The sequence below is a fragment of the Oryzias melastigma genome, linkage group LG19 (genome assembly GCF_002922805.2).
Source record: "Oryzias melastigma strain HK-1 linkage group LG19, ASM292280v2, whole genome shotgun sequence".
Lineage (NCBI taxonomy): Eukaryota > Metazoa > Chordata > Actinopteri > Beloniformes > Adrianichthyidae > Oryzias > Oryzias melastigma.
The window spans coordinates 8,239,443-8,257,193 of NC_050530.1; the positions used below are offsets into that span (position 1 = coordinate 8,239,443).

At 38.0% G+C, this 17,751-nt stretch overlaps 2 protein-coding genes across 2 annotated transcripts; both read right to left on the reverse strand.

Annotated features, from left to right (window-relative positions):
- Window positions 1-494: 494 nt before the first annotated feature.
- LOC112154306 (cytochrome c oxidase subunit NDUFA4) lies at window positions 495-2,047 on the reverse strand. Its single transcript, XM_024285159.2, has 4 exons — window positions 1,889-2,047; window positions 1,021-1,109; window positions 890-950; window positions 495-792 (listed from the first exon to the last, which is right to left on the reverse strand). The coding sequence occupies exons 1-4, from the start codon at window positions 1,937-1,939 to the stop codon at window positions 736-738; spliced, it is 258 nt and encodes an 85-aa protein (XP_024140927.1). The 5' UTR covers window positions 1,940-2,047; the 3' UTR covers window positions 495-735.
- A 1,792-nt stretch (window positions 2,048-3,839) lies between these two features.
- Window positions 3,840-13,720, reverse strand: LOC112154305 (protein FAM117A). Its single transcript, XM_024285157.2, has 8 exons — window positions 13,004-13,720; window positions 10,767-10,912; window positions 10,118-10,210; window positions 9,783-9,899; window positions 9,224-9,352; window positions 8,039-8,225; window positions 5,501-5,663; window positions 3,840-5,354 (listed from the first exon to the last, which is right to left on the reverse strand). The coding sequence occupies exons 1-8, from the start codon at window positions 13,125-13,127 to the stop codon at window positions 5,063-5,065; spliced, it is 1,251 nt and encodes a 416-aa protein (XP_024140925.1). The 5' UTR covers window positions 13,128-13,720; the 3' UTR covers window positions 3,840-5,062.
- Between the last annotated feature and the right edge of the window lie 4,031 nt (window positions 13,721-17,751).

Here is a 17,751-nt window from a genome sequence, read left to right on the forward strand (position 1 = left end):
AAAACTAATCAGGTTTCTTTAAATGAAAACACAAGCATTTTGAAGCTCAGTTAGGATAAAAAAAATAATTAATCTTTTTTCAAATTTCAAAAGGTAAAAAAAATAAATGTTGACATGTTTATGAGCAAATATAAAATAAAAGACTGTAGAGCTTTTTCTGACCATTTTCTGTATTTATCTAACAGAAATTTAAATTTGAATAAACGTTGTAAGATGTTTCTGGATTATATGGAGTGAGTTTCACACGGCTCAGACTGATCGGCCTTTAAGATGATTTTGTAAAGGATTAGATTCCTTTAGCAGCTTTGCAGCTCCGCTTAAGCTGATCGAGATGTAAATAGTGGTAACACAAACTCAATCTGCTAAACCACTGTCCCTTTTTTTACTGTTTACCCTACAGATAAACCGTACTCTTGAAGTTTACAACAATCGTCAAGTTACAAAACCACAAACATGACATTTCAGAATATAAACAAAGCAGAAGAAAAATGAAAGGAAGGTGATTGTAATGTTTTTAATAACTTACAACACAAAAAGGAAAAAAAACATAAATTATTCATTCAGGTAAACAGGAAGAAGCCTGTTTATTTAAAGCAAGATATAGATATTTCCCCCTCCCTTTGGTTTTTTTTTTAAATTCTCACACCAGAACCATTAAAGGAGTGAGATTCTGCTTTTTTTTCTGTAGTCTCACATATCTTTGCCAAAAAAAGTCCTGCCGGCGACATCAGACACTTAGAAATCGGGCCTGTCTTTCTTCAGTTTGGTGTAGTCCATGTTGACTGCAAAGAGCTGCAGATACACAAACACAATCAGAAGGCGATCTGGACTTTGAATCCAGATAACAAACTCAGCTTAAAGAAATCACAGGAAAATAATATTTTCATACTTTGTACTGCTGATTGTGCTCCAGCTTGTTCCAGGGCTCTGGGTTGTTTTTGCGGTCCCACCTGAGCGAAAAGAACCTTTTATGCAACAAAAAAACACTTTTTTTTGTTTTAAATCAGTAGCGATACTTACGAAACATCTGGATTTTTCAGAGCCAGTCTTGCCAAATACATCATGCTCATTGTTGCCCCTCCACCGATGAAGATAAACAGGGGGATGAGCTGCATGCAACAACAAAAATTAAATATATAACCTTTAAGTGAAAAATAAAATCATGAAAAGTGTTTATTTTAATAATATTAACTATGAATAATTGCAAATAAACTAGATAGCGTGGTTACTGATTAGCAGGAGACTCCAGCATATCAGTAAATATGGACGCTGCCAGGAAGTAAAAAAGCTTCACCCCGTTGTCCTTGGATAATGGAGACTCCACTACAGTATTAAAGCTTTAAATATATACACACATGCAGCTAAAAACACCCACAGGGGGGATTTTAACCCCATAAATCACAGCAAATAAACAGCCTGTCAGTGTTTTTGAAGCCATAAAATTAATTAATTAAGATTTTGACGTAGAAAAAAGGGTAAAATGACGCATAATTTGAATTAAAACACAAGAATTGCTTACATTTACCTCTAAAAGCAAAATATAATATAATATTAATCATAAAAATATGATTTATTTGCTTGAGATGACGACATCTTTTAGAGAATGTCATATTTTTAGGTCGTATGATTGTAAAGCTTCTATAAAAAGGCGTGAAAATACATATCTGAGTGAATAAAAGATTAATTTTATTTCTATATCTAAAAGGTGATTGGATTTCTTATAATTAAAAGGAAAATTCTGAGAATCGAGTGCGCGCGTGCCGCCCAGCCGCGCGCGCCTCCCCGCAAAGACACGCTCGAATGTCAACGGCTCGATTTTTCTGTATTTCTTCTTCTTCTTCTCTATGGTTTTATTTTGTAAATATTCGTGATTGAAATCAGGACTTACAGCTGGGTGGTTCTTCAGCTGTTTGCCGACAACTTTCAGCATGGACGACATGGCGGATAACCTTCACGTACACCCCGAGAGTCGGTGAATTTCTGCAGTTGGACGCAGATGCCGCTGCACAAGGTCCACCTCCGCCCGCTGCCAGCCAATCCCACAATGCAACGGGAGCGCAGAAGCCCACCAGCAGCCTGAAGACGCGCGAGGTCTGAGCCGAGCAGGTTCGGCTCTTAAAGCAAAACCGGCGCTCATTCCTCCTGAAGTCAGACTCTCACTGAACTTGACACCCAAAAGGAGGAAATCTGTGTTTAGTAGATCGAATTTTTACGTAAAAATGCTCAAATGTTGTAAATTTATACAGTTAAAACACATTTCCAGAAGTGTAAACAGCTTCTGATACTGTTGCTTTTATTGGTGTTTCTAGATGTTGCTATAATCAAATGTCAGATTGTGGAGGAACAATTAGCAATAACCCAAAATGTAGAGAATACAGTCATTTTAGTGGAGGTAGTATGATGATATGGGGTGCCAGTTCTCACGGGAGAAATGAAGCTCACAATCAGTGACAATGCCTTATAACTTCTGACACTACAGTGTTTTTAATTTAATGTAAACATGCCCAGGACAGCACAAGGGTTAAACATATATATTTTTTAAACCATTGATATAATTTTAAACAGAAACATAATTTAAACTCATCTTTTTTTACCTCTACAGAGCCCCAAAAGTGACGTAAATAATAATAAAATGTTCCCTCAAATTGATTTATGGCCACAATTTATTGTTTTGAGGGCATATTGTAGTTTTTCCCCTCTCAAATTAGTACTGTGTGGGCCCAAATGAGTATTTTGTACACGAATTAGAATTTTGTGTACACAAATTAATACTTTGTGGGCACTAATTAGCACTTGTGTACACAAATAAGTATTTTTTGAGCCAAACTTAGCATTTTGAGTAAACAAAATAGTACTCTGTGGGCACTGTTTAGCTTATTTTGTATTTAAAAAAACAAAGTTAACTTTGTATGTACAAATTAGTACTTTGTGGGCACTAATTCGTATTTTATTTACACAACATAGTACTTTATGTGCACCAGTAAGCTTTTTTATGGCAACAAAATAGTCCTTTGTGAGTACTAATTGGAACTTTTGTACACAAATTGGCATTTGTGCGCACAAATTAGTACTTTGTAGATACTAATTAGCCCTTTTTGTAAACAAATTTGTACTCTGTGGATAATAATTAGCATTTTTTGTTGACAAATATTAGCACTTGTGTAAACAAATGAGTCCTTTGATAGCACTAATTGTACTTTTGAGTTAACCAAATAGTACTTCGTATGGCATTAATTAGCATTTTATGTAAGCAATTTAGCCTTTTGTGTACACATAATAGTACTGTCGGCATAATTAGCCTTTTTTGTACAGAAATTAGCATTTTGTGGATAAAAATGTATACTTTGTGGGCACTAGTACATTTCTTAATATCCTCAATTCAATCTACTAATTTACTCTACAAATTATTACTTGGAGCGAAGTTTATTTACTCTCAAATTAATTTGTAGCCACAAATTATTATTCTGTGTACATAAATTAATACTTTGTTGGTGAAAATTTGTATTTCATGGGCACAAAATAGTATCTTCTTGAATTCCTACTACTATTTTGTTGCTAACAAAATGCTAACTTGTGGTAAAAAATTATTAATTTTGGGGGAAAAAAATAACTGAAATGCAATTTTTTGTCTAAAAAATTGTATTTGTGGACAAAAATTAGTATTTCACAGGCACAAATTCGTCCTACTTCTAATTTATGACCCCAAAAATACTAATAAAATGCCAATTTCTGACCACAAACTACTAAATTAATAATTTGTGTACATAAATTGCTAATACACCAGAACTCTGCAGACTTAATTACTTAAACCTATTCTAAAACAAAACAAAGACAACAGCTGATTTATTTTCTTTTTAATCTTTATGTGGACAGAACACAGAACCTGAGAGAAGATCACATCCCCAGCATCCCATAAAAAGACTCAGGAAACGGAGTATTATCTGAAAAACGTTTGTCTCGATCCATCAGCTTTTCACAGATGCACCAAGAATCAAAGTTCATGAAAAGGTCAACTCTTCATCCACCTACACCCAAACGATAAACCCAGCAACATTGTGTGGAAATAAGGCTTCTCAGATAAAGCCTCTCCTGGAAGTGCATGGACGTCCACCCGATTCAAACAAACAAACAAACAAACGCTCAGTACAAAACTAAAACGGGGTCTTTAGCTTATGTGGCAGATCATCCAAAAGACGTAGAAAAAATACATGTCACTACTCTTACATGTACACTGAAGTACAAAAAAGTAATATATAAAAATAAGAATTGCGACTTATAAGTAGCAGTTCAATTTGTGCAAACACGTCTACGAGAAATAAAACTATGTGATCAGCGGCTTTTCGGAACATCTTAAATCGAAACAATAAAGAGGACAAACGTCTACACCACTAAAACTGGTTAGGTAGTCAACTAGGCTGCAAAACCTCAAACTACAAACAAGCAAAAACCTACAAACAGTGAGGATTAACGGCTTTATCAACTAACGCATGCACAAATTCTTTTTTTTTCTTGTTTTTCTGTTACAATTATATATATTTTTTTAATATAAAAATTTGGAATGCATGAGATGAAGCCAGAAGTTTGAAGCTACAAGTCGATATGTGGTTTCATTGTCTCTTCTTTCAGTCAGTACCCAGTTGATTTGTCACGCAGGAGCGACATGTGCATATAAATATTTCAGAATACTTCAAACTAAGTCGAGGAGGCTTTTCCTACTCCACCCAGACGCCTCGTATTTTGATTGACACGTCTGACTTGGCTTCTTTGGAGAAACGAAAAGAACAGAGTAAATCAGTGATCGGTCATCCAACAAATCACATGTAAAAGCTTCAGGTTTTGTCCAGTCATATTTCTTTGGATAATTAATTAGAAATGTAACTTTGTAAACCTCAAACTGCTGTTTTAAAGCCTTTTCCTTTGGATTTTTTTTTTCTTTTTAGACCCCAAAAATATTTATTTAAACGTCTAAATTTATGCTTTTGAAGAAAGAAAGAAAGGAGACGTTCAAAAACCGGATGAGCCACACCTCTACGCTGCTGATTTACTGTGAAGAGGTCTGTAATCAGAAAGCCAGGCCTTCTCCGGAGCTCTCCCCGACGACGGCGCCCCCCACGGAGGGGTCCGAAGGAGACGCCCGGTTACCGGAGGACGCCGCCTGATAGGAGCCGGTGCCCTGGCTGGAGCAGCTGCCCGTCGGTGACACGGCGAGGCTGCGGAACAGCAGGTCCATGGAGGGGAGCAGAGGTTTGAGGAGGCTGACGGGGCAGAAGGCCGAGCCCCCGTGGGGGGTGAAGTTCACCTTGTTTGGGTCGGGGCAGGAGGAGACGAGGGCGGGCTTGGACTGGAGTGGAACACTAAAGATGAGGAAGATTTGTGATGACACAAATTAATTTAAAAAATTCATTATGAAATGCATAGAGAAGTTTATAAAGAATTAGTCATTTAAACTAATTACTAATTTAAATAACGTAAGACCATTTAGATGAATAAAAGAAAGTACCTGATCTCCTCCCAGACTTTAACTTTTTCACATCCTTCAGGAGGCTCTCTCTGAAAGCAGCAACTTTTGTTTGGCCCCGGGGAGGAGGAGATGGCCAGAGGCAGGGAGGGCTCGGCTTCGTTCAGAGAGGACGATGGAGATAGCAAGCACATCTCTTTACCCTCTGTTAGAGATTAAATAGGAGAGGAAAAACAATATTTAGAGAAAATCCATTTCTAGTTTGAAGAAGCGTCACTAATAATTATTGAACATCAAAAATTAATGAAGAAAGAAAACAATTCTCCAAACTGCCACTAGAGGGCAGTATTGCCATTTAAACTGAATCTAAGCATCAAGTACAAATACAAGAAAACTGCTTAGAAAGGAAGAAATGTAAAAGCGCAGCCTATGGAACATTAAAAAGTACAGCAAATAAATAAATAAAAATCATTTCATTTACTTCTTTGATCAATGTATACATAGTTTTGAATACTACACTAAAGTGTGACGAAACAAGATATACTACTATTTTTTTAATTTTATGAAAACTCTACAAAACAGAGTTTGGAGGTGTGCAGAGTTCATCTCAGAACGTTGAAAACCTCTGCAGCCTCCGCTGAGTTGCTCTCGCCTTCCAATCGCTTCCCCTTTCTCATCATTCCACTGACACCCCACTGTGGAATATTTAGTAGGTATTTCCCAACCGAACTCGTTTCCCAGGATGCATCTGCACCGTGGAGCAGCTCCTGACACATGCGTTTGTAGAGCAGTCTGCATGCCAACACGCATCGTCTTATAAACTGTTGCCATGGAAACGTCTCAACTTCAGTTCCTTGCATGTTTAAAAACTTTTTGCAACAGAGTCCATTCTTTCAAAACGTGGGTTTTACTCGGATTAAAAAAGTGAATGCAAATTATGTAGTGTTTTTCCTGGAATGTTTTTGTTTTTTGGTTGAAAACGTTTTGGGTTGGGCTCCACATCCGTACATATGACTTATGCAGAAGCGGTAAATCAAAACTTAAACTCATTTTGAGGAATAAAGAAGGGCCGTGAGGCAGAGGTGATTTTAAGATCACAGTTTCAGTTCCCACCTTGCCTGCCCATAATATGTCAGAGTTCTTGGGAAAGACACCGAACCTAATGCTGCTCCTGGTAGTTTAAAGGGGCGCCAGCATCAGTGTGTGTGCGGGTGAATGAGATGATGACTGTAAAGCACTTTGGGGCTTCAAGGAAGTTCGAATAGCTCTATATAAGCATAAACCATCTATAAGTATTGTATTTTTCTGAGTATAAATCAAATTTTTTGCATAGTTTCCCCAAGGGTGCAACTATGCCTTTAGTCCAGCCCATATAAGGTTATAAGGTTACCATCCTCTACAAGAGATTGTATTCACTGTGTTGTGATGTGTTCACAAAAACAAACTCTCCTAAGTTTTATGAAGCTAATTATCAGTGTGTTACAGTAGTGAAGCGTGCATTATTATTGTTTATTAAGATGATTTGCCTTTCAAAATAAAATGTCTCTTCTTGTTCCTGTATTTTGCTCAATACATTTCTCTAAAGTGTGACCTAAGCAGAGTTCAAACATAATTCACGCGTCAGAGGAGTCCAGTTTCAATATTAAGTCCATGTGTCCAATAATCTATACTTTGTTGAAGAAGATGCGTCAACCAATCAGGTTGGCCCATGACGTGTTGATGGTCCAAAATTGATGATGCATTAACACCGAATGCAGCCGGCGCCACGGAGGCGTCAACTTTTAATGTTAAGTCAATGTAAAGACAAGATCTGCAGCGACGTGATTTTCTTGCCGGTGTCTGTAGAACTCTGTAGAGCTCTCAAAAACATAAACACAAGCTACTCGCTAAACATCATCCCTGTTTTCCATGATGTGGTCAACGTATGAAGTTCTTTGGTCGGTCGGTCTGCGGCCAGGGCGTCAAGGCGTTACAGCGGTAAATGCCACAGGCGTCAAAAAAGAGGCGGCAGACACGAATTTTACACCTTACCTCCCCCCATAGCACGGAAGAGAATCTAATCATTCTCCTCTTGAGCTTTATAATATTTTTCCCTTTTGCACCGAGACAACAATGAAAAACAAAAAGCATTCCAATGTTATTCTTATATCTTTTTTCACTCCTCCAACTAACGCAGGACAGCAAGTCATCAAACTGGGCCACAGACGGACGGCGGTACAGTTTAAAGCGACCGTCGCTCAGACGCAGCTCCTGCAGTAAATGTAAAGGTGGAGAGTCTCTGAATGATCTCATGAACCCGGACATGGAGACGTGATTACTGTTGGTTTTGTCTTTTATACGTTATAAAGGGGATATACAGACACTGCTCCATGTAGGGATAAGGATAAAAACTTTATAGACAGTAGCTCCTCCCACACGCTAACGGAGCATCACGTTTATCAACACATCAATGCACAGGTGTCGAGCATCAAATTTGAACGTGTAAAAGAAAAAAAGGATCTTCAAGCTTTAGCTGGAGATGCTTTATAAAATGTTGTCGTTGTGTTAACAATACAGACACACAAAACCTGGAGAACCGACCTTGCTGAGTGTCCAGGTACGTGTCCACGGAGCTGGAAAGCGAGGTGCAAACGTAGCTGGGAGAGGAGAAGGGAGAGGAGGAGGTGGAGGACGGAGAAATGGGCGTTATTGTGCGGTCACTGTGGGATCCGCTGCTGGAGCCGTTTGAAGGGATGGGAGCGCGATGGCCGTCTGGAATCTCCAGGAACTGCAGAGAAAACAAGTCCATGTCATTTAAGATAAAGCAACATAAAGGGCAGAAAGGGAGCTTTTTAAAAGACCCACTCTGATCATCTTTTAATTCATTTTAAAGGCATTTCCAGTTATCTTTTAATTTTGAGTATCTCATTTTTAGTTATTTTTTTAAGTGTTGTATTCAAGGACATAGTTTCTGCAGAGCAGCAGTATTTCATTAGGAAATCAGGTCTGAGTTATGGGCGGGACCATTGGCATGACAAAACCCCGCCCCCACTCCCCTCCCCTTTGCTTACAGTGGATGTGCTCATTAAGACAATCTATTGTGGGCCAACAAAAAGATAAATAAACACAAAATTAAAAATGTTAAAGAAAAGAAATCAGTGAGCGAGTGTCAAGCAGGGAGGCACCGGGTCCCATTTAGAGACTCGGCCGGGATTTGAACTCACGACCTTCCAGTCTAAGGGCGGACACTCTCCCACAAGGCCACTGAACTTCCCCTTATTAGTTGGTTTAATAACTATTTAGGGCCAAATCTTTTAATGCTCTGGACTCATTCTGGGACAAAATGGGTTTGTTTGGAATTATTTTAAAATTATTTTGGAAATAGAAAAAAGTCCTGATTGATTAAAGCATTCATTTGTGCTGTTCTAATTATGTATTACTACAAAAATAATAATATATCTACGACAAAGCTGTCTCCTCACAAATATTTGTGTACCTTTACACAACCTGTAAAAGTAGCTCACATGCTAAAAAGTGTGGTTGAGAGCTTGTGGCCCGCCTAGACTATGTTCTAGATCACAAATACGCTCCTTCTAAAACCGCATTTTGGCCCCGTCTGCTCCTGATTCACAACAATTTAAATAAATGCAATTTTGCGCTGAATTTACTCTATACATGTCCTCCAAACATGTTAAAAACACTTATTAATTGAAGTCTGTCTTTAATGGATCGAGTGAGCTCGGCTTCTTCGCACGTGTGTGCTGGTGGAGTGTAGGTGATACTTGCCCTGTGCTGTGGAAGTAGAGGCTGGCTGATGAACATGCCCTCCAGCTCCTGGTTGAGGCCCTCGACGCTGCAGCGCAGTGGAGGGACCAGCGTGGAAAGAGGAGTGAGGGGGATGGGAATTGGCTGATTCTGACAAAACAAACATTTTTAGTTCGATTTAAGTGTTTTAATGCAACATTCTGCATGACAAGAGGCACAAAACGTCATTTTGTGTCCATTTGAAACCACATCCTGCAGGCTCCTTCTTTATTTTTTTTGCACAGCTTTTTATATCTATTTAAATTTAAAAAAACACTACAGTCCAATGGAGCGAGTGCAGGAACAGCTGTTCTAAAAAGCAGAACTGCTCTTTTCTTTAAGCTGCTAATGAACATGCCTCACAGCCACCTTCCTGTTGCTTCAGAGTTATATTTCATTCACTTCCTGCAAAGAGCAGCACATCTACATCATTCGCTTGTGATCAGGGACACGCTTATGAAGGGGGAGGGCTGTGCAGGCTCCCACTCACACAACAGTTTAAAACCACTTCAGAGTGCGTGTTGATTTGATGATGAAGTACCTGAGTTGCTCCTAGGCTACAGCTCCCGTGAGGATAAGTACCCTGGCGGTCTTTTTCGTGACCCCCAGAGACGGCAGGTTTGCCACACTGCTGCAGGTGTTGTTTTAGTTTGGAGATCTGGAATGGAACACAGGCTTATAAGACAGCCTTTTAACTTTATATTTTTAATAAAAGCATTGTAAGTGGTGAGGGAATAGTTGAAATCGGAAAAAGGTACGTTTCTTTGCAGATGATGTCATTTTCTTTTGTTCTATTTTTAGCAGTTAACAAACTTCAACTATGATTTTTTTTTTTGCACAGTTTAGCAACTGTGGTTTTTAAAACATTTAATTGACCTCCCGCAGATGCTCGGCGCTGCCCCACGATGCTGATCGTTTGTGGATGTTGCCATTCCTGCTGTGGGATTTCTCCACCCATGAGTCAGGGGTCTGCAACAAGAAATGACAACAAAATAAATAAATAAATAAGACAAACGTGCAAAAATCCCTGCTTTGTTTTTCTTTTTTTTTTTAAAAGAAAACTTAAACAACATAGATAAAAACAGCCGTGCACATATCACAATATGTTTCATACAGATGGGGGTTTCATATTCAGAACCACACCAAAGCCTCTTCATCGAACACGTAGAAAAAAGAAGCAAAAGAGAAGGAGAAACTGAAAATCAGAGAGGGGAAAGGATGTGGGCAGCTGTAGAGCAGTGGCGAGTGCCTGCAGAGAGCAGGGAGGATGGTGCAGCCAAAACAGCCTCGTCAGCTGACTTCAGGGACTGTTTTCACGGCTGCGGTTCACAGCCTGTAATAGCTGTACAAGCGCGGACACTCCCACCATCCTAACCTCCTTCTTATGGTAACTTCTCTGCAAAAGCTGCACACAAGTGTGAGTCTTAAACCAAACACTCTCGCAGATGACTCCTAATTAAATTAGTAAACTTGTGCATTCTATTTCTTTGCTTGAATTGGATTTTCTTCTTAATCTGGAGCTAACCTGGGTGGATTTATTCTTGCGAGGTTGACTGCTCGGGCCCTCCAGCTCTTTTGGCCAGTGTCCCTGAAGGTACGGCCCCACGATGGCGTCCAGTGACATCGTCCGCCTCATGCCTGAGCTCAGCTGATGGGATTTGGGTTTTCCAGCTTTGAGAGTTTAGAAAAAGACAATGTTACAAAACATAAAATCTTTAACTTTTCAACCATTACACAATCATTCCAGTAGATTTTGAAGGAGAAAAGCGTCGCGATCATGTTAACAATCACAAAATTAGACACAGAAGCTCCAGTGTTAAAGGGGTCATACAATGAAAAACAACTTTTTGAGCTTTTAGTGCATTGTACTGTTCATTCCTCACTATAAAGAACCCCAAAGTTGTATTTTAATCTATTCACGCATTTCTGAGTAGTCCTCTAAAAATCTGCATTCTCAACAACACCCCTTCCCATACTCACAAAAACGATCTGACGTCACGACGTGAGACAGCCCCTTTCAGAAGTGTCTGCTCAGTCGAACACCCAATTTCTCCACAGAGTTAGTAGTGATCAGTAAAAAAACAAACTTTAATTTTAGATGCAGAATACCGTATATCAGGGGTGTCGAACTCAATCGCCCAAGGGGCCAAAAACCAAAACACACCTTAGGTCGCGGGCCGAACAGGATAAACATTTATTAAACACTAAAATTAAATTTAAAAACGTAACTTTTTAACATAATTATGAACTAGATATATAGCATTACCTGCAATAATGCTAGTGTGAATGCTGCAAGCTGAATTTGGCCACTGAATATGCTAGTGCTGATAGCTGAAGATGCTGAAACTGATAGCTGAAATCACTGAAGCTGATAGCCAGCTCAAATATTAGCTAAATTCCAAATTGGTCTTAAAAAAACTTAGGTTAGCCAAAACAGCTAGGATGTAGCTGGAAAAAATAGCTACATTTCTAAATATCCTAAAAAAATGAAAAAAAGCTTAAATTAGCCAAAACAGCTAGCATGTAGCTGAAATATTAGCTAAACTCCAAAAATAGCCTAATAAATCTTAGTAAATGCCAAAATAGTCCAAAAAGTCAACTAATGCCCTTTTTAGAAACTTTTAACTTAACATTTTAACATCATTATGAATGATAAAAAAGCAGGAAAATAATTTCAGAATAAATCAACTTAAACCTTAAATAACTTTCAATATTTTACTCTCCATAAAAATATATTTGGTCAATATAATACAAGTTAGAAATGAGCTCAAGATAACATCGGACCATTGATAACAATGAAATAAAATGATCTGGAGGGCCGGATACAATTAGGACCTTGACTTTGACACGTGCCGTATATCTTCCAATTGTTTTTTAAAAATTCCTGCTCAAACCGATATTCCTTGCCTGTATTTGTGTTGTGAACCAGTGTAGCGATCGCAGGCCCTAGTAAGTGCATATATGATATGTGCATACATCTTTGAAAAAAAAAATGGATGCTATTTTCGTGGGAGAAATAAAGACACACTGCTGGCTCTAGTATGACATCACAAAATGGGCGGTACCCACATGCAGCGGGAGGCGGAGCCTCAAGAATCGAGTCGTTTGACTTCCTGGTAGGAAAAAAACTCACGAAAATAACTACTATTTCCTAAATAATTTATTGTTTAGTGTGCCAATTCACATTTATTATTAAATAAAAGAAGGTCATGAATGCAAATCCAAATTTCTTAAAGGCTAAATTAAGATTATGCGCCTCCTTCTAGGTTTTGATCAGTAGAAAATGAGCCCAAATGGGTCTTTTACTGTTACAGGTTGCCGGCCCCTGATATATATGGATATAGTTTACTCTGAAAGGCTTAATAAAGTCATGTTATGATCCCCTTAAAGGGTTAAAAGCCACAGAAAACATGTCACACAATTAATATGATGATAATTACATATTATTTTACAATGAAATACTTTTTTTAATATAGAAAACCAAAATTTTAACTATATAAAAATCAATTAAGGCCATTTTAAATGATAAGTTTGTTTAAATCAATGTCCCAAACATTATTTTTTAAATATTTTTTTAACTTATTTTTGCAGAGATGCTTGAAAAATGCTGGAAGTTTAACCAGAATACCATCTGACATCCTGTCTGAAGCCTCTCTGTTATGGCTAAATGCTGCTACGGAAGTTCCTGTTGGCTTTTTATTATAATTTACAGTTTGAACCCAAGTGGTTATAACGTGGCTCCACAGGTGTGCGTTCTCATACCTGACTTCCCATCCCTCCTGCTGGTGGGTCTGGGTTTGCTGGCCAGCCTGAAGGGAACGGTCGCCTTGAGGGGCAGCAGACCTGACGCAGCGGGTCTCCCAGCCTGTCCACTTCGTCCGGACATGTTCGCAGCTCCACAAATCTGGGACCACTTAGCTACTAACTAACCTGAAATTAGCAGCGGCTGGTTCTGCTTTTTAGGTAGAAACGAGGGGGCGACGGTGGTAGCAGGCTGAGAAAAAGAAGAAAAAACTCTTCCTCCTCCTTGAGTGATGAAGACTACTCAAAACCGTTACAAATTTCAGTTCACCGTCGACAAAACCATTATTGTGTCGAAAAACTTCTTCTTAGCCTGGCGTGGACAGCGGTTTGCTAACGTCTTCGGCGAGGATACTTTTTTTTGTCGTGGTTGTGTTCCAGTTAGCAGCCTAGCGAGCAAAGTTTCTTTGTGAGGATGTTGAGATATTTCACCTTCTTTGTCGAACTAGGAAGCAGTCCCACCTTCAAAAAAATCACTTTAACGTGAAATTCTACGTCTTCCGAACATTTGAACGGCACTTCATTATTCTTGTGATTATTTTTCTCGGGCTGGAAAAAGTTTTTGATGGCCCAGGAAAGCTGCGAGTTGGGTATGTGCACTCCGTATTCTTGTTTAAAGGCAAACTCCAAACACTTCCACCACCACCACGCTGGAGTGGATATAATTATGCGGGAGGGTGGGACAGACTCCGATACTGACTTTTGATTGGCTGTCGTGGCTTCCGAGTTTGATTTGATTGGACAGCCTCGCATCAATCCGTCAAATTTGTCACCGCCCCCAACTCACATCTAACGTAAACGGATTTCGACGACACCAAAACGAAAAATAAAACATTTTTTAAAAAATGTCAACTTTAAACACAAAATTAAAAAGTTAATGTCCTTAGAAGACATTCATATTTTGCTATGTTATGACATTATTGACCAGTTTTATCATTTTTGTTGTTTATATATTTTTAAAGAGTTTATTTTATTTACGACTTCATTCTTTACACTTGTATTTTTTTATTTGTATCAATTGTAAAACCGTTTCCTGCGGTCTTTTAATTATCCAGCTTACAGAACCTCACAACCCCAAACATATCATTATTTTTCCATCAATGCCCACAACTCAAACGCAAAAGCTGATTTTGACGCAACCAAATTTAAAAATAAAACATATTTTAAAGAACTATCTTACATTTGAGCTCAATGATAAAATGTTAATGTTCTTGGAATACAGCTGACTAACAGTTTTTACCATATAAAGTCTTTTTTTTTTTTTTTTTTGCTATGATGTGAAATATTTCACTTTTTTACGTTTGTAGAACAAAAACAAGTTTTTTAGATCATTCTTTACACATGTACTCTTTAAAGTCCTTCTCCAACTATATTTTTATTAACTATAAAATCGTAGCCTGCATCGTTTTTTAAGATAGTTTCTGCAGAACGGCAGAAGTTCATCAAAATTTGCCTCTGACTTGTGGACTGGTCCATCCACTGATATCCCAATTTTTTTTGTTTACTCTCTCCTGCTAGCTTACAGCCCCTCACAACCCCAAGCTAACGTAACGTATTATTTTTGCATCACCACTTCCAACTCATATCTTAAGTAAGCTGATTTTGACAACACCAAAATTAGAAATAAAGCGTAATTTTAAAGAACTGTCTTAACTTTTAAACTCACTATTAAAAAGTTATTGTCCTTAGAATGCATTTTCTTACAGCTCGTACCATATATAGTGTTTTTTGTCGTGAAATTGTTTTATCACTTTTACTTCACACATGTATTCCACTCCAACTATATTTTTATCAATTGTAAAACTGTTTCCAGGCGATATTTTAATTATGTTTATGCAGTTTTTAGTCAAAATCAAGAAGCCTGTGTCGTTTTTTTTAAGACATATTTTCTGCAGAGGGGCTGGAGTTCATTAGTAATTCATTTTTGAGTTGTTGGTAGGACTGTTGTGGTGGAAGTAACCCTCCTTTGATATCCCATCATCCCTTTGTTTATACTCTCTCCTGTTAGCTTACAGCCCCTCTCAACCCCAAGCTAGCATAACATTAGCGGTTCACCAAAAATGGCGGTCAATGTCAGAGCAATCCAGCCATAGTGTTTTGGGCCAGATGCCAGCTCAGACAAAGAAAATGAAGACGTTGATGGATCTATTTGTCTGCAAGTGCATCAGAATGGAGCAGACTACCCTTTGCAGTTTCTGTGCCACAACTGGGAGCTTTTTTAAAATGGCAGGTTTTTATCTGCTTCGCGTCCACTGCAATTTGCATAAAAAAATACACTGAGTCGCAGTTTTAGTCCTACATTTTTTTTTTTTTACATGTCCATCATTAGAAAAACGCTACAAAAACATGCTTAGACATTAAAAAAACCCACAATTTTTATTGGTGTGGGTTATTACAAAACATGAAATATAAAGGCAGACAAAGAAACAAGAAAAAACAAGCAAAAACTCCAATTGTCAAAGCAAACACAAGATGGGAAACTTGTATCTGTATCAAAAATATGGATAACAAATGCTATTTTTGCTAATGCTACACAGTTATCTTCTAATAACTGTATGTGTGTGTCTCATTTTATACTGTTAAATGCGTGATCCCATGTAATCTGTTTTAACTTTCTAGTCATATATTCTGTTAATATTAAGACTGAGAAGAAAAATGTAATGGTTTCCAACACACAGCCCTGTGGTGTGCCAGAAGTGCAAAGAAACATTTCAGATGCAGAGAACAGGAAGTGTGTGCAAACTCAAGACATTTGTTATATAATTTCTTCCACTGGTTGACTTATGGTAATTGAATTTAACTAACCACAAATCATTAAGCAAAACACATTTATGTTGTTCAGATTTATCATCATCAGCACTTATTTTAATATTTTTTTCAGATCTGCTAGCTGGGAGACCACAAACCCTCTGTGTGCACTATGAAGCGACTTTGGGTGGTGTGTTTTTGGGAGACATTGTGCGTTGTGGGAGATAAATGTCCTGACCCTGTGAGAAAGGGAGTGCCAGTGGTGGGACAGGAGAAGAGAGCAAAGATAACACAACACCACTTTCACAGCCGATCCCAGACCAGTGCAAAAAAAAACCTCAACAAAGCTACCCTGACCCAAAACATATCCTTCTTAGACAGGACCTCTCACCCGTGCTAAGATAACGCGTTCATGACTGGGACACGAGAATGTCAGAGAAAGCGTTCAGTCACATTAGAATGAGTCCGAAAGTATGTGTTCATCTATCTAGTGCCACTGCATTGACAGGCTAATGTCATTTTCACCCAAAATAAAAGATTTTCCGCTAAACACAATTTAGCAGGACCCTCCAACCTCCATCAATTTACAACCAGGGAAGTAATTGGACAGTATGTCAATCTGGAATGCATCTCCAACATAATGCATTTCTAGCATTTGCAGAGGGACTTTCAGCTGCTGTTTGCTTTGCTCTGTGTATTTGTCTGTGTTAATGAATAAATGAGCCTAACCTTTGACCTCACGTGAGCTATTTCAAACCCATTTGAAGAGAGACAATGTCGTGCCTCACAAGGTTATGCTACAAAGGGAAGACAAAAGACAGAGGAGAAAGGAGTGAAAGGGCCTCGTTGGGGGTTACTTATCTGTCTCATAGTAAGTGGGGTGCTACCGAAACATAGAAAAAGTTCATGATCACTGTTTAGGAATATCCAGGGCATTTGAAATTAGCAAGAAACAACCAAAATCTGTACACTAAAGAGAAATGTTGATGATTAAATGTTCAAATTCAAAAAATTAGGAGAGCAAAGTTGCTAAAAAAATCAAAGTTAGACTATGATAAGCATCATATGGCAGACATATCCAGATGATTTGCATAAATCAATCAAATACTGCTAAACCTGGATTTTCTCTTTATGCCAAAACAAAAATCATACATTTGAAAAAGAAAGTGGAATTAATTTCTAAGGTTTCATTTATGTCTGTTCTGTAGTTCTGTTTAATCCGCCAGTTTTGAATATTTAAATGACTTTGTACACAAGCATGACTAAGCACTGACTAGTGCTGGGCGGATCAATTCAAAATATTAATCTCAAGTTGGTATCAATATTTCTACTCTAGTTAGAAACTTTTCTGTATCTGCAAAAAGGAGCAACTTTATTGTTTATTTATTGTGCTATTTAAAGGCTAAGGAGTTACAAATGATTTATATTTCTACCAGCTGTTTTTGTTTAATCTTTAAACATTTTGATTTATTTTTGTGTCATACTTACTTGTTTTTTTGTTTTCTGGCTGTTTTGTATTCACTTCTTCACTATTTATTTAGTTTAAAGATGTTTTTATTTTAATAAACTATTTTCTTTTAATAAAAAAATATTGTCCTAATTGTGTTTTTAAAGGGTAATCAAACCCTTAATCAACTTTTTTTTGGTTGTTGACCTCTATAAATGAGGCTTTAAAATTGTTGTCTGTCGGTCAACTTTTGATAAATTGAAATAAAATGGTTTAATTCTTGAAAATATAGTCAAAAGCCGTCTGCGTGCTGCCCCCTACAGGTTAAATCGAGACATTACAGTTGAATTTTCTGATTGGTTAAGCCATGTGAGTTTCAGAAGTTCCATGATCTGCAGCTCGAGTAAGTCCAGCCCCCAAGCCCCACCCCCCTGACTGGATTTTCAAATTTTGGCTGTGGGTGGAGTCAGCTTCCAACTTCCCTGTTTGGTTACCCTTTAAGTAGGAAACTTAC